General features: G+C 38.5%; 1 protein-coding gene across 1 annotated transcript in view; it reads left to right on the plus strand.

The window, feature by feature from the left end:
• The window catches only part of LOC123767331 (protein prickle), a gene marked incomplete in the record, with an annotated part of 316302 nt that extends 308067 nt beyond the window's left edge, over positions 1-8235 (plus strand). The window contains 1 exon segment of the mRNA XM_069312959.1: positions 4113-8235. Within this exon segment, the coding sequence (XP_069169060.1) occupies positions 4113-6229 (2117 nt within the window).
• Positions 8236-14779: the final 6544 nt, after the last annotated feature.

The raw sequence follows: 14779 nt of genomic DNA on the forward strand, positions 1-14779 counted from the left end.
GCAAACAACAAATTCTGTAACCATGGCATGAACATACAGCTATATTTATACAAGGCTCTAGTCCATCTGCATCTTTAATACCCTTCTTGAGTTATCTTGAGATGATTTCGGGGCTTTTTAGTGTCCCCGCGGCCCGGTCCTCGACCAGGCCTCCACCCCCAGGAAGCAGCCCGTGACAGCTGGCTAACATCCAGGTACCTATTTTACTGCTAGGTAACAGGGGCATAGGGTGAAAGAAACTCTGCCCATTGTTTCTCGCCGGCGCCTGGGGATTGATTATTGTATAATCAATATTAAAAAATATTGTATATAAATATAAATATAAAACCCTCCAGTATAAAACACCACCCACCACATGATCAGACAATTCAGGAGCTCCATGAATCTCTAAATATACAACCACTGAACATCAAACATAACAGCAAACCACCAGGGTGTGGAAAACGATAAAATGTTTTAAGACCCAATGCTAAAAAGACTAATCTAAAATGAGACACCCACTTCTACAGCTGGACTAAGAACTTGGATATACTGTATAGTACTTAGTTGCTATGAAGTCCCCCCCCCCCCCCCTAAAAAAAAAATGATATACTGTACAGACAGGAAACCCACACAAAAATACATTATATATATATATACTGTACAGTATATACAAAAATGTACAAAAGCATTGGACTGTGTGCAAAAGAATGCTTCAAAGCATTCATTTATAGGCATCCAAATATGTTGAAATAAACAAATCCACAAGTGCAATGATGAGGGTTCAAACCTATGCACGGGATGTTCCCAGACGCGCCTTAGTCAACTGTACCACCACATGGTCAAAAGGATTGCAACCTGGAGTGCGGTCAAAAGGAATGCAACCTGGAGTGCTACTGCCCTGGGAACATTCCGTGCGTAGGTTTGAACCCTCATCACTGCCCTTGTGGATTTGTTCATTTGATGTATCATGCTATTATGATTTCTGTGTGTATGTTGAAATAAAAGTGAAGAATGTTATGAACACTTTTTTCTTCCCCTAGCAAAAGAGAGCAAGTTTATCATAGCTACCAAACACACGTGCATGCTATAACTTAATCCTGTAACACTCTCATCCTGTAACTACACTAACCCAAGAGTAGTTACAGGATGAGAGCTATGCTCATGGTGTCCTGTCTTCCCAGTACTCTGTCATGCAACATTAAAACTACTGACAGTTTGGCCTTCTCACTTAACTTCTTCCAGCAGTTACTACAGCAGTTACTACAAAAGTGAACAGCAGTTACTTCCAGCAGAACTTCCAGCAGAACTTCCAGCAGTTACTACAAAAGTGAACTTTCTAATGTTTTTTCAGCAGCTTTGTTTTCTTTCTTAGTTTGAACCGATGTCCTCTTGTTCTTGAAGCTGCACTTTCAAAAACTTTTCTTTGTCAATTTTATTGATTCCTGTTACTATTTTGTGCATAGTGATCATATCACCTATTTTTCTTTCATCGTCTAGCTTTGGTATATTTAATGCTTCTAACCTCTCCTGAAAACTCTTTTTTTCTGTTCTGGAAGCCATTTAGTTGCATGTCTTTGCACCTTTTTCTAGTTTAGTGATAGGCTTCTTGTGATATGGACACCATACAACCCCTGCATATTCCAACTTTGATCTCACAAAGGTTGTTAATAATTTCTGGAATATTTTGTCATCCATGTATTTAAATGCTACACTAAAGTTGGAAAGTATAGCATGAGCTCCTCACACAATAGTCTTTGTGATCCTCAGGTGACAGTTTTTTTTTATCAAGACCCACTCCTAGATCTCTTTCTTTATCTGAATTTTTAAAGCTTTTTTGCATTATTTGTAGGGTGTATGTGTGTGGCCTATTTTCTCTTATTCCACATTCCATAATGTGGCATTGACTTACATTAAATTTAATTTGCCAAGTGTTGCTCCATACACTTATTTTGACCAGGTCTTTTTGAAGGGTATGACAACTGTCCACTTTTCTCATCTTCCCTGGTAGTCTGGCATCATCAGCAAAGATGCTCACATAATTTTGTATTTCTTTTGATAGATTGTTTATATAGACAATTAGACAATGAACATTGTTAATTGTGCTAGAACTGAACCCTGTGGTACTCCATTGTTGACACTTTTCCAGTCCGAATACTCTCCTTATTTTTCTGTTACAAAATATTTCATCCATGTCAGAAGTCTCGTCCAGCATGTCACCTCCACCTTTTTTCATCCATATCAATCCTCCAGCATGTTCCAGTTTCCAGAGCATCCTCTTATGTGGGACTCTGCTTAAAGCCCCCCCTCTCTTCTCCCCCAACTCCAGATAAGTGTAGTCAACCCAACTATTTCCTGTAAAATCTCAAGACTAAATCGTAGAAACTTGAGTAAATTTGTTACACAGGCTCTTCCTGATCAAAATAATACTGTTCCTCTCTGGGTGTTCTACCCATTTGGTTTTAATTATTTTTCCAGTGTTTTAACTACTATGCTTGTCAACAATACAGATCAATAATTAAGTCTTTTCTGCTACCATTTATGTAAATTGGAACTATGTTAGCTTTTTCCATATATTTCCTATGCTTCCAGTACATAAAGATGCCTCAATAATCAATTGAAGTGATTGATTAGCTCAGCTCAGTTGGGTATTCTCTCAAAACCCAAGGTAAAACTTCATCTGGGCCAACTGCTTTGTTTCTACTTAGCTCCTTGGGCATCTTTTCTACTTTGTCTCAAGACAACTCTATGTACAAGTTGAATAACTCTCACTGTTATTCTCTGAAATTTGTATTGTGTCTGGTTCTCAGAAAACTTCATTTTGCACAAACATACTTTGGAATTGTTTGTTTAATGTTTCACACATTTCCTTTTCATTCTCCATAAATCTGTTCTGCATTTTCAACCTCTGAATGTTATTTTTTACCTGCAATTTCCTTTTAAGAAATTTACAGAATAGGCCTGGTTCTTTTTTACATTTTTCTCCTATCCCATTCTCAAAATTTCTTTCTGCCTTTCTTCTCACTGCCATGTAGTTCTTGCTTCTTTCCATTGCTGGTATGTTTGGGGGTTTGGCCTCTTCCTATACTGGTTCCATTTTTTTGTTTTCTTCTCTGGCCCTGCCACAATTAATGTTGAACCAGTCCTGCTTCCTAGTTCTGCATCTCTGAACTGGTATAAATTTCTTTGTTCCTTCATCATATATCTTACAAAATTTGTCATACTTCCTTTGTCATACATTTACATAATTTGTCATACATTTACTTCCTTTCTTAACAATAAATCTTTCCAATCAAATATATTACAAAACTTGCTAAGTTCCCTATTGGCAGACCAATGCTTGGCCAATTGTTAAGCCTTACACTAATAGTCTGTACATGTCTCTTGTTTCTGTAAAACTTGCAGTGCAATCTGTTGAATAGATTAAGCATATTGCTTATATGCCTCGAAGTACAGTATCTTCAAAAATCAATATTAGTAATTTCAAGCATTGCTGCTTTGAATAACACTGGGCGAGCATGACCTAGTTGGTAAGATAACGGTTTTGTATTTTGAGGCCTGAATTTTCATCTCCAATATTCCAAGTAAATGAAATATTATTACATACACTATTGTGGATTGCATATTATTTTCATTATTAATTTAAAAGTACTGTAATGTGTGTGACAATGCAAAAACGTAGAGGCAGAGTAGAATATTAAAATTAAATTGGTATTAAGAACGAAATTGGAACTGGGGCAGGGGCTGAATTTGAGACCTTGGCTGGGATTGGTGATTAGGCAGGAGATGGGCTGGGATTGTGCTAGGGTGGGCTGCAGCTGGGAAAGACTGAGAAAATTGGTTTTAGTTTGAAGGAAGGAGGATGGAAAAAGTGGGAAAGGAAAAGTAAAAATAAGATACATGTATACTTTGTCATTTATGGTGTTCGAATTTTCTTTGTCATTTTTTCAAGTACTGTATATATTGTTGTAAAAGGCTAACATTATTTCTGGAACAATATCATGTCTCAATAATGTAATTTAAATTAATGTTTTCTGCTAGATTCACAAAAACATGATAATATATAATTAGTACAGTAATGGAACAAATGTATTAATTTTACCAGTTATTGTAAAGATGGAATTTTGTTTCAGGTCAAATGACACACGAGGGTCAACACTGGCATGCTACAGAGGAGTGTTTCTGCTGTCACACATGCCATGCCTCTCTCTTGGGTAGACCCTTCCTGCCTAGGAGAGGTGCAATTTTCTGCTCAATTGCCTGTAGTAAGGGCGAACCTCCCACACCCTCTGACAGTAATGCTAACACACCTGTTGGTCACCAGGCTCTCCCACAGCAGTCTAAACAGTCTAACAGTGTAGAACGACGACATTCTTTGTCCTATGATGCCTCAGACTCTACTCTAACATCACCTCGTGCTACCAGGCCTCCCACCAAGCATATCAGTCATGATTCTACATCTGATCAGAGTGATGGTTCTTCACCCTTGCCTGGACGCAAAGGGATTAAATCACCATTGCCAGACATACCACTTGTATCAAAATCGCCAAAAATGAGACGGCGGGCCTTAGCTACATCACCACTTTTAGAGAACCCAGAAAGCCCCGAGGCAACAAGTCCTCGATCACCTCATCTCATCAGAAAACCGTCCAATGTTACAGGTTCACAGCCCCGCATTTCTAGAGAAAGTTCTTTTCAGATTCGTGACTTGCAAAGACCTCGGAATAATCCTGCACTTTCCAGGGAATCTTCCATGTCAGGCATACATGGCATGACTCAACCAAATACTCATGTACCTACACCTTACGTGTCTAGTCCTCGCTCACCTATATCCGGGGCATCAGTGGAGAATCCAGTACAACATAGACCAGGTGAACATGTTCCATCTCCTGTATCACCACGATCCCCTCGATCTCCACGGTTGCAATCTGCCCAGTCTTCAAGACATGAGCTACATAGACACCCTCTGGATTCACCTCATGGCACTTCCGAAGCTGGATCCTCTCGAGTCCCCTCAGAGCTAGGTGGCTCACGTGCTGCTTCTGATATAGGCTCACCCAGACCGAGTCATCGTTCTGTGGCAGCTGTGAGCAGTGAGGAAATAAGAGGACAAACACAGTCTAATCCCATAATGCGTTCACCCAAGATGGGTCGCAAGGCCTTACAGCTTCAGCAGTCACCCAAAATGGGACGACGTGCACTAGAGTTCCGTGGAGCAGATGGGAGCACTGTATCTTCATCCTGTCAGACAAGTCCTCACTCACCCTCAGCCCAGCAGAAGCACCCTATTACTTCAACACCAACAGGCGAGGGTGGGGAGAGTATACCAGCAGAAGTAGTAGTACAGCGTGGTGTTGAGCTTGTGGGAGCGGGATTAGATCGTCTGGTGCTAGAACGATCTCTGGGTCGCATTCTTGCAGAGCAGGGAATCAATTTGTTGCGAGAGGTAGCAGCTACAAGTGCACCTGGCACACTTGAGTCTCTTTTGCAGAACTCTGACGTATTGTCTAATGCTGCACGTCGACAACCATTGGATCTTTCTGCATTGTCTGATCTGAATTTGGAAGCCTTGTTGGCATCTGAAGAGGCAACAAGAGGACGTGCTTCTCCAGCACATGCTTCTATGCCTGATTTGAGTCAACATGGTGAATCATCTGCCTCTACATCACCTACGAACACACCAACGCCTGGAGCACCAAGAAAAAGCTCTCTATCTTCTCGCCAAAAAGACAGACATAATCGTTCAGTGAGGTTCGATCCAGCACAAGTTGGAGATGCTGCAAGTCGTCAGGATCCATCTCGTGATATACGTGATTCATCTTCCTCCTCTTCATCATCTGGGTCAGCACCCACAGCTTTAGAGGTCGCGCCAATTGCAGGTGGGACACCATGTCGTCGTCAAAGCCGCCACAGATCCCATGGCTCTCACAGGTTGCCAAGATCTCGCTCATACTCTGGCTCAGCTCCAGCACCTGATGGTCAGACACCACGCAAAACGCCATCTGCACCAGGGCTAGAAGATGCAGATTGGGACAATGAGTCTGTGTGTTCAACATGTTCCTCATCTTCTTCAGATGAATTTGATTATGAGCTGCCTCCTAGAAGAGCTTATGGTGGTGTCCGTATAAGTTATGTGCCTAATGATGCCCTGGCGTATGCTAGACGCCAAGCTGGAACATCTCAAACGCCAGGGTCCCCATCCACGCGAAAAAGATTTGGAGAAAAGGACAAAAACTGTATTATTTCATGATGGCATCATGAACCAGTCCACTCCAGCTATGCAGCAGCCAAGTGCGCTTAGTAGTCACAGAGTAGTGCTCTGCGGGGTTGGCCTTCGGGCTTCTGCCCTGGCCCCGCGCTTTATTTTCCTGGCTGCAGAGCTGTCTACCTCGCGCCCCTGGTGGCCCTCTACTCGAGAGAGTGCCAACACAGGGCCTCGCCGCACCAGTATTGTTGGGCAGTGCCACACCCTTTCCATGGACTCTCACACTCATTAATAATTATTGTTCATTTATTGAAGTTTATAATAAACCTTTATTTAAAAAAATTACTTCTAGAGTATATTTTGCAGTTAATGAGTGGTAGAGTAATGTGTATAGACAATACCCATTTTTCTTCACACTATCACAAAGTAAATCCTCATTAACTAATCACAAATAACTAAAACCTGTGGACTTAGCACTTGCATTATGGGTATCCAAAAGTGTTAATGATCAGGAACAGAACAAGACATGAGTGTGAGCTCTAAAAGAGCCACATCTCGCCTTTCCCTCACCTGCATACTGGTCCAAAGTAGGACTGCGGCACTAGCATTAAGTTCCTTTTAAGTCTAGAGCCTGTTAAATGTGCCAAATTCGTCTTCCAAGGCTTAGTAAAATTTGCTAATGTAAATGATGGGTCTTGACAATTCTGAGGTATTAAAAGAAAATAATACTTTACCAAAGTACTGTACAAGATACAAACAGTTATTACTATCTCCCACGTACAGTGTCTAATTATTTTAATAGAAAACATGTGAAAAAAAGAAAAGGGGGAAACTGTAATTTTTGAATTGTAACCCATAGTCGGCTATTCAGTGTCTTGTTCGAGTGAGGAAAAACGGCTTCCTGTGTCAGAATGGCTTGTTTTGTACTCAATGTCTTTCTATAGAATCTTGAGGCTACATTTGCAGGACGGCTTGAATTGCGTTATTGATTACATAATTTGAGAGAAAATTAATTTTGTTATCTGTCTACAATGTCATTTGTTAAATGCATCACATGTAATTAGATTATGTTCTAGTATACAATATATAATATATTTTTAATAGAATGTAAATTTAATGTAAATTTCTTTAAATGCATCAATACTCATTAAATGTAATGTACTAGTTTGCAGTCATCAGTGACAGTTTGTTATTAAAGTATAGAACTTGAGTTTATTCTATAAAACAGACTATGGCATTTAAAAAACTCATGTTCATAGCAATATTGAATCTTATAACGATTATCAAGTTCCTCTAGAATTTGACTTGTGTATCATGAATGCCTGAAGTATTTCTCAAAGGTGCTTATATTCTATGCTGGTCTGAGGAGCTCAAGTGATGGCGCAACACCATCCCCCATTAAAATGGCAGCTAATACAGTGACTGCCGTGCCACGGACAATATTTTTTTTAATTATTATGTAACCGTGTGTGTGACTAATTTGCAGTATTTAGATACATTAGTTTTATTTTTCAGTGTGTGATGCCAGATGATAAACTCAAAATCTGAGGCTTAGGTACCATTTAAAATTGTATCTAAATCTTGATTGTGTGAAAGTCTGTGCTTCAAGTGCAGTTACCTATTATGTGAAACTGTATAATGACCCCACCTAAATACATGTACATATAAATACATGACCTACACATGCAGGTGTGTGTGTGTGTTGTGGTGCAATGTCGTAATAGACACATGTCTGGCTGTAGAAATAATAGGCATACTACTGCTCTCCAATTTTTGTCAGTATTTCTAATCTTTTGTACAGCAGTTGTCCAAAATGACAAAAAGGGCACTATTAACCGAGTGATGACCATCGCTCAACCACTGTACATTTTTGTATTTATTTTGATTCTTGTACATTGTAGTTTATGCATTTTTGTTCCTTAAGTTGTAGAATACAGATGCGTTTATATTGCTCAAAAGAATGTTCATAATGACTGTAACATAAGAGAATGGCTTTTTTGGTTAAGGGTTTGTACATATGATATATGAATAATAAAAATTGTTTTCTGATATTTGGAGTTTTTATGCACTCATTTCTATTTAATCATTACTGGTTTATATTTTCAGTGTTTATTGACAAGCAACAGACGTATGTACCTGAATGGGGTTCTGGGAATACTTCTACTCCTAAGCCCCAACTGGGATCAGGCTTGACTCGTGAGAGCTTAATCCAATATGTATTGCTTGGAGCAGGCCGCAGGCTCACATACCCACTACAACCCAGCTGGTGCAGCACTTCTTGCTGAAAACTTTTCAGTTTTTTGTATACCTTTAACCCCTCCACTGCACACTTGATTTACATGACAATTAAATACAAAATTTTGTATGTAGCTTACTTTTGGTTGAGGAGGAGAGAGAAAATCTTATGATGATGTCACTATTCACAAGAAATATTGAAGGAGATGCCCCGAGGTCACCAAGGTCAGGGACACGAGTCAACAAGCATTTCCGCAGCTTTGTTACATTCATTAAACAGTTTACATTTACATGCATCAGTACTTTCCACTTTTTTTTTATAAACAGCCTCTAGTAATTCAAGGCTCGTAAACTGTTTAACCCTTCGATTGTGCATCCCATCAGGTGACGAGGTAGCTAATTATGCTCACATTCCATCAGGGAAAGTGTTAGGGTGCAACATAAAACTTTTAAAACTCCCATCTTGAGGTTATCTTGTGATGATTTCGGGGCTCAGCGTCCCCGCAGCCCGGTCCTTGACCAGGCCTCCTTTTTGTTACACCCCCACCCCCATATATATATATGTATATATATATATGTATATATATATATATATATATATATATATATATATATATATATATATATATATATATATATATATATATATATATATATATATATATATACTGGTCTAATAAAATAATTAGACCAGTTAATACTCTCACTCGTTGTGTTAGGATATGTTAGCTTGATAAAACTGACTGTTCATTGTTGAGAAATGTGTTAACAAACAATATATCTGACTTATCAAGACTGTAGCTTGCTTAGCAAAAGGAACTTTTTTAAATTTGGGTTCAGTTTAACTACCGCTCAATGGATGAGTAATTGGGGCATAATAAAGGCACTAAGCTGATAAAATGAAAGATGGGAAACAACATTAGAAAGATAAACTCGAGAGACGTTTTCATGTTAACCCGAAAATTATTTGAGGAGCAAGACGGACTGCGGGTCAGGCAATTGTTCCCCATGCTATCGTGATGGGGGATCAGCCATTACACGTGTTAATGACTCTTGTATAGTTGTGTAGTTAAGGACATCAGGGTAAAGGGGTAATGGGCATTGTGGTTGATTGTTCTACCTGGGAATCCTCCACTGTTTTATATCTTATGTATGTATGTATGTACTAACCTAGTTGTGGTTGCAAGGGTTGAACTTTGGCTCTTTGGTCCCGCCTCTCAACCGTCAATCAACTGATGTACAGATTCCTGAGCCTACTGGGCTCTGTCATATCTACACTTGAAACTGTGTATGGAGTCAGCCTCCACCACATTACTGCCTAATGAATTCCATTTATTAACTACTCTGACACTGAAAAGTTCTTTCTATAATCTCTCTGTGGCTCATTTGGGTACTCAGCTTCCACCTGTGTCCCCTTGTGCGTGTACCACATGTGTACATGTGTTAATGTAAAAAAAAATAAAAAAATAAAATGTTTATTTAGGTAAGGTACATACATACAAGAAATTTTTACAAAGATTGGTTCACTTATAGATAGAGCTAGTACATACAATGCCTAAAGCCACTATTACGCAAAGCGTTTCGGGCATGAAGATATAACTAAACTAAACGCTCAACAAAGAACAGTACATCCTAACCAGACGTTATATAATGATATTCTCAACAGTAGATAAAAGAAAATTAATTGTTACCTAATACCAGAATAGTATAAAAGCTTATCATAAGCTACGGGATTTGTAGATCAGTGTTTAAAGGGAATTTGGAAGTAATAATGATACAGCTGATGCCATCTGTCGGCAGAAGAGAACACTATCAACTGGCTGGTCAACAGTGGCCATAAGATACAGCTTACGCCATCTGTTGACATCAAATTACACTTATAACAAATTACCCCACAAAATACAACTAACGCCATCTCTGTTTTTTCCAACGCACTATAAATAGCCAAACAGCAACCCATAAGGCGGGTTGTTGTGCTCGGGTAGGAGGTTCCAAGCTCCGCCCACAAGTGGTATGGGGTGCATAATAAATGGCATATTATTGGTAGAAACTCTTTGTTGACATTCACACCACAGCCAATCACAGGAAGGGATCAGCTAAAGGCTCCATCCACTTATATAATAATAATAATAATAATAATAATTTTTATTTAGGTAAAGGTACATACATACAGAGATTTTACAAAGTTTGTTGGCTTTATAAATAGAGCTAGTACATACAATGCCTAATGTATGTATGTATGTATGTATGTATGTATGTAAGGAGAGAGAGAGAGAGAGAGAGGAGAGAGAGAGAGAGAGAAGGAGAGAGAGAGAAAGAGATGAAGATCGAGACAGAGAAATAGATATAGACAGAGTCAGGGAGAGAATGTTAGACACGGAGACATATAGATAAGGATATGCAAAGTCAGTGAGAGAATGACAGAGATAGAGCGAGGAAAGAGACAGAGATAGGCTGACACAGAGAATGTCAGAAACGAGGAGAGGCAGAGACAGAGGGACAGGGACAGGGACAGACAGACACGCACATGGAACACCGAACCTTACACACTCTCTGATATATTGTTTAATTAATAGAGATTCACTAATAAAGCTTATAATTGTATATGTTATCAAAAAGGCATAGATAAAGTTGTTCTTACGTTTTAGTCACATAGATTAGATATTAGTAAAGTTCATTTTATTCAGGAAAGTACATAAATAGTCGATTTACAAACATAATATTGGATTTATAGATAGAGCTAGTACATACAATACCTAAAGCCACTATATTAGTACGCATAGCGTTTCGGGCATATTATTAAGAGAGGAAAGATATTTATATTTAAACAATTTTGTTTTTTACCGACGCTCTCCCTATTGATGAGAACTACAACCTAATGAAGATAAATGTTAATTTTATGTAGATACTGTAATAAACGAAAGTTTTTAATGTCATCAGAGAAGCAGAAATATAGGCAAATTTTAAATCCCTTGTCATAAATATAACTGAAGTGAAAGCAAGATATATGCATTTTGATAGTTACAAAGACAGCTCTTTAACACGGGTGGAACACGAACAAGGGAACTTAGTACCCAAATGAGCCACAGAGATATTAGAAAGAATTTTTCAGTGTCAGAGTAGTTAACAAATGGAATGTATTAAGCAGTGATGTGGTGGAGGCTGACTCCATACACAATTTCAAATGTAGATGTGATAGAGCCCAATAGGCTCAGGAACCTGTACACCTGTTGATTGACGGTTGAGAGTCGGGACCAAAGAACCAAAGCTCAACCCCTGCAAGCACAAATTAGGTGAGTACAACTAGGTGAATACAACTGAGGGGCGGGACCAAACAGCTGAAGCTCAATTCCCTACGCATAACTAGGCGAGTCCATAGGAATTACCGTTTGTCCTGGCGCCATCTATGTTTTGACAGCAGTACTTCTAATGTTCCCACGTTATGTGATGATCGCTATATACGGGTGTTAGGGTCAGTTGCTCTTCTATATATGTTTATGGACAACGTAGGTGATTTGAGGCAATTTGCGGCCAGAGTGAAATAGTATCCACGCGGTGAGTGATGGAGGAGGATATATAATGCTGTGTACTCGACCAGCGGGTGAGAGGTAAGTTATATCGAACAATTATGGGGAATAGATGGGTTATTTTAAGCGTAGAATGTCAGGTAACCGGTAACCTACACAGATGGGGTAGTGTTTTTTTAAGTCTTTATTTACTAAAGTGGAACATTACATTATGCCTTTAGCTGAACAAGTCTACTGGTGGGGAAGTAGACGGGTTTTATGAAAGTATGTTACCTAAATATTTGTATTTGGTTAACTAGTTCAGCCGTTACCAGGGAGGGTGTTCCTTTAATCTAATCTAATAATTCTAGCCGGATAAAGTGATTAAATAAAGAAATTGAATAGAACGAAGTGGTTTGCCAGGGTGCTTAACATTTAGTTTAGTTCACTTACTATGCAGCCCATGCTTAAAGAAAGCAAGTTTAACATATTGAATTTACCGTAGTTTTACTGCATTTAATATACCGTTTTTACCCTATTTAAATATGTCGGGTAAAGGCCGGTCGTGGAAAGTTCCTAATATAGCAAGTTTTAAAGGAAAAGTTTGAGTTAACTTTAACGTTTAAGTTAGTGACCAATTAGCTTAGTCTATTGTGAGGGAAGTTACTAGAATCTAGCATTGCAAGTGCCATTTCTCTACTCTTTTTGAGAAACATGACTAGATACATGAATCGCATAGTTATATTACTAAATGTTCATGGATTAGGTTGCATAGTTGAGGAAATGGTGATAAGGTTTGTGATTTTGTGTACCTTGACTTCAGCAGAGATTTTGATAGTGGCGCAAAATTGATAGGGGCTCGGATCATTGGGAATGCTGACTGAAGTTGATTAGGTCATGGCTATACCAAAGGAAATTAGTATAAATGGGGTTAAGCTGGGAGAAGTGTTGTAAGTAGTGCCTAAAAGCTCTCCTTAGACCTCGGTTATTCGCAAGATTATGGTTTAGACTGCAGTAGTTGCAGAATTGGCAAATAAAAAATACCGATGCCCTATATAGTTTTGAAATGGTTTAAGACTACCAGATGCAGTTTAATGCTGACAAATGTAAGGTTTGGGGGCTAGGTAAAGATGAGATAGATGGTGTAGATTGTTAAGAGTATTAAATTTTTGCAGGTGGTAAATTGTCCCCGAGCTGGCACTGCTCTCCAGCCTGGGATGTTGATTGGTTAGTCTTCAACTGCCTCCCAACATGGTAGTGAGGTCCTGAGCTGACATGCAGTGAGGAACGTGGAAAGCTTCCTGAATTGGAACATGGTATGCCTCCCTTTCAAACCAGCAGCTGGCACAAATGTTCCAGCTAACATCAGAATAGTGGATGAAGCCCACACTAAAATGTAAGTGGTACAGTAAATGGACACCCCCCCTCCCTTTTGACACTGTTTGTAATTAATAAAGATGGGACAACAAGATACTGTGTGCCATTTAAAACGGCAACTGTTAAACTGGTGGTACAGGTATGAACAAAATAACATCGCTATGCAAATAACTTTTTAGTAATATTTACTGTTAACATGACAGGTTGTGGAAGGTCCTGGCAACAAAGAGCTGCAGGAAAATACTTGCAGATCTACAGTAAGTAGTGTTGTGTACATTGGAATTAGAGGGTAGAAGTTAATTGCTAAAAACCTATTAAATATTAGGGTATGGAAGTCTAGGCTTAGGCTAGTGGGTACCATATCTGCAAGTTTAGTCCTTTCAGGAATGTATTGAATAGAATGGTATGTTGAAATTGTGAAAATTGTAATGTGGGGCATTAGATCTTAAACAGCATAGTTGAGGGTGTTTCATTAATAAAATTTTAATGAAATATAAATCTTGTTTAGTTAACATTAAATGTTTGTTAAATAAGCTTTAATCTATAAATGTATAACACTGTTAAGGGTAATCATGAGTCAAATAAAGTTAATGGCAGGAAAAGTTTTGTTCTAAGTGATGGTATTTTTCCCTTGAAAGTAAAAAAATATTAAATGTTTACTTTAGCTTGGTTTTAAATTAATATAGTTTTCCAGAATGTGGTTTGGAAAGTCCAGAAGTCCCTCTGTCAGTTGCTTCAACAGAATCAGGCGAGTTGTAGTAAAGGTTAATCTGAATAGATTTGCATAAAAGTAAAAAAATAGTAATAACTTAAACAATATAGCATTGGCTAAAGATAAATGTAAATTGCCATTGAAATGCAGTTGTGGATAGTTTCTCAAATGACATTTACTGAAACTTGGCAAATTGATGCCATATATATTTATATTGCTAAATTAGATCTTTACTACTGCTACTAGAATATGTAGGAAAGGTAAATTCCTGAAAGAAATTTTTTCAATCTGAATTTGTAAAGTACTGAATGCTAATTTGAAAAGTAAAGCAAGACTGGTTTTAAATCTGAAATTAATTTGTTTAAATATTTTTCAGGTGAAAGTGATTATGATGCATGGACTGGCTTGGAGTGAGGCTCCTTTACTCTGCAAAAGGATATCTACAAAAGTGGGTGAGTTTGAATTTGATGTTTTAGCTATATCAATGACCTAATCTTAATTCTCTTATCTAGTCCATTTATAGGTGTGTAACCATGTCCTACTGTTACAACCCACAGGGATTGATGCAGTTTGTACTGATCCTACCCCATTTCATAAAAGGGGACCAGGCAGTCCTGCAGATTTCCCTGGCTTGGCTTTTTCAGAGCTTTGCTCTACTACCCATCTAATAGATGGACTAGAATTGCATAGGTTTAGGGACCCTTAACAATGGTTACATTGTTAATTCTCACAGGGCTTGTTTGCTGAATGGGTGGATGCATCTAA

This window comes from Procambarus clarkii, chromosome 74, assembly GCF_040958095.1.
Source record: "Procambarus clarkii isolate CNS0578487 chromosome 74, FALCON_Pclarkii_2.0, whole genome shotgun sequence".
Lineage (NCBI taxonomy): Eukaryota > Metazoa > Arthropoda > Malacostraca > Decapoda > Cambaridae > Procambarus > Procambarus clarkii.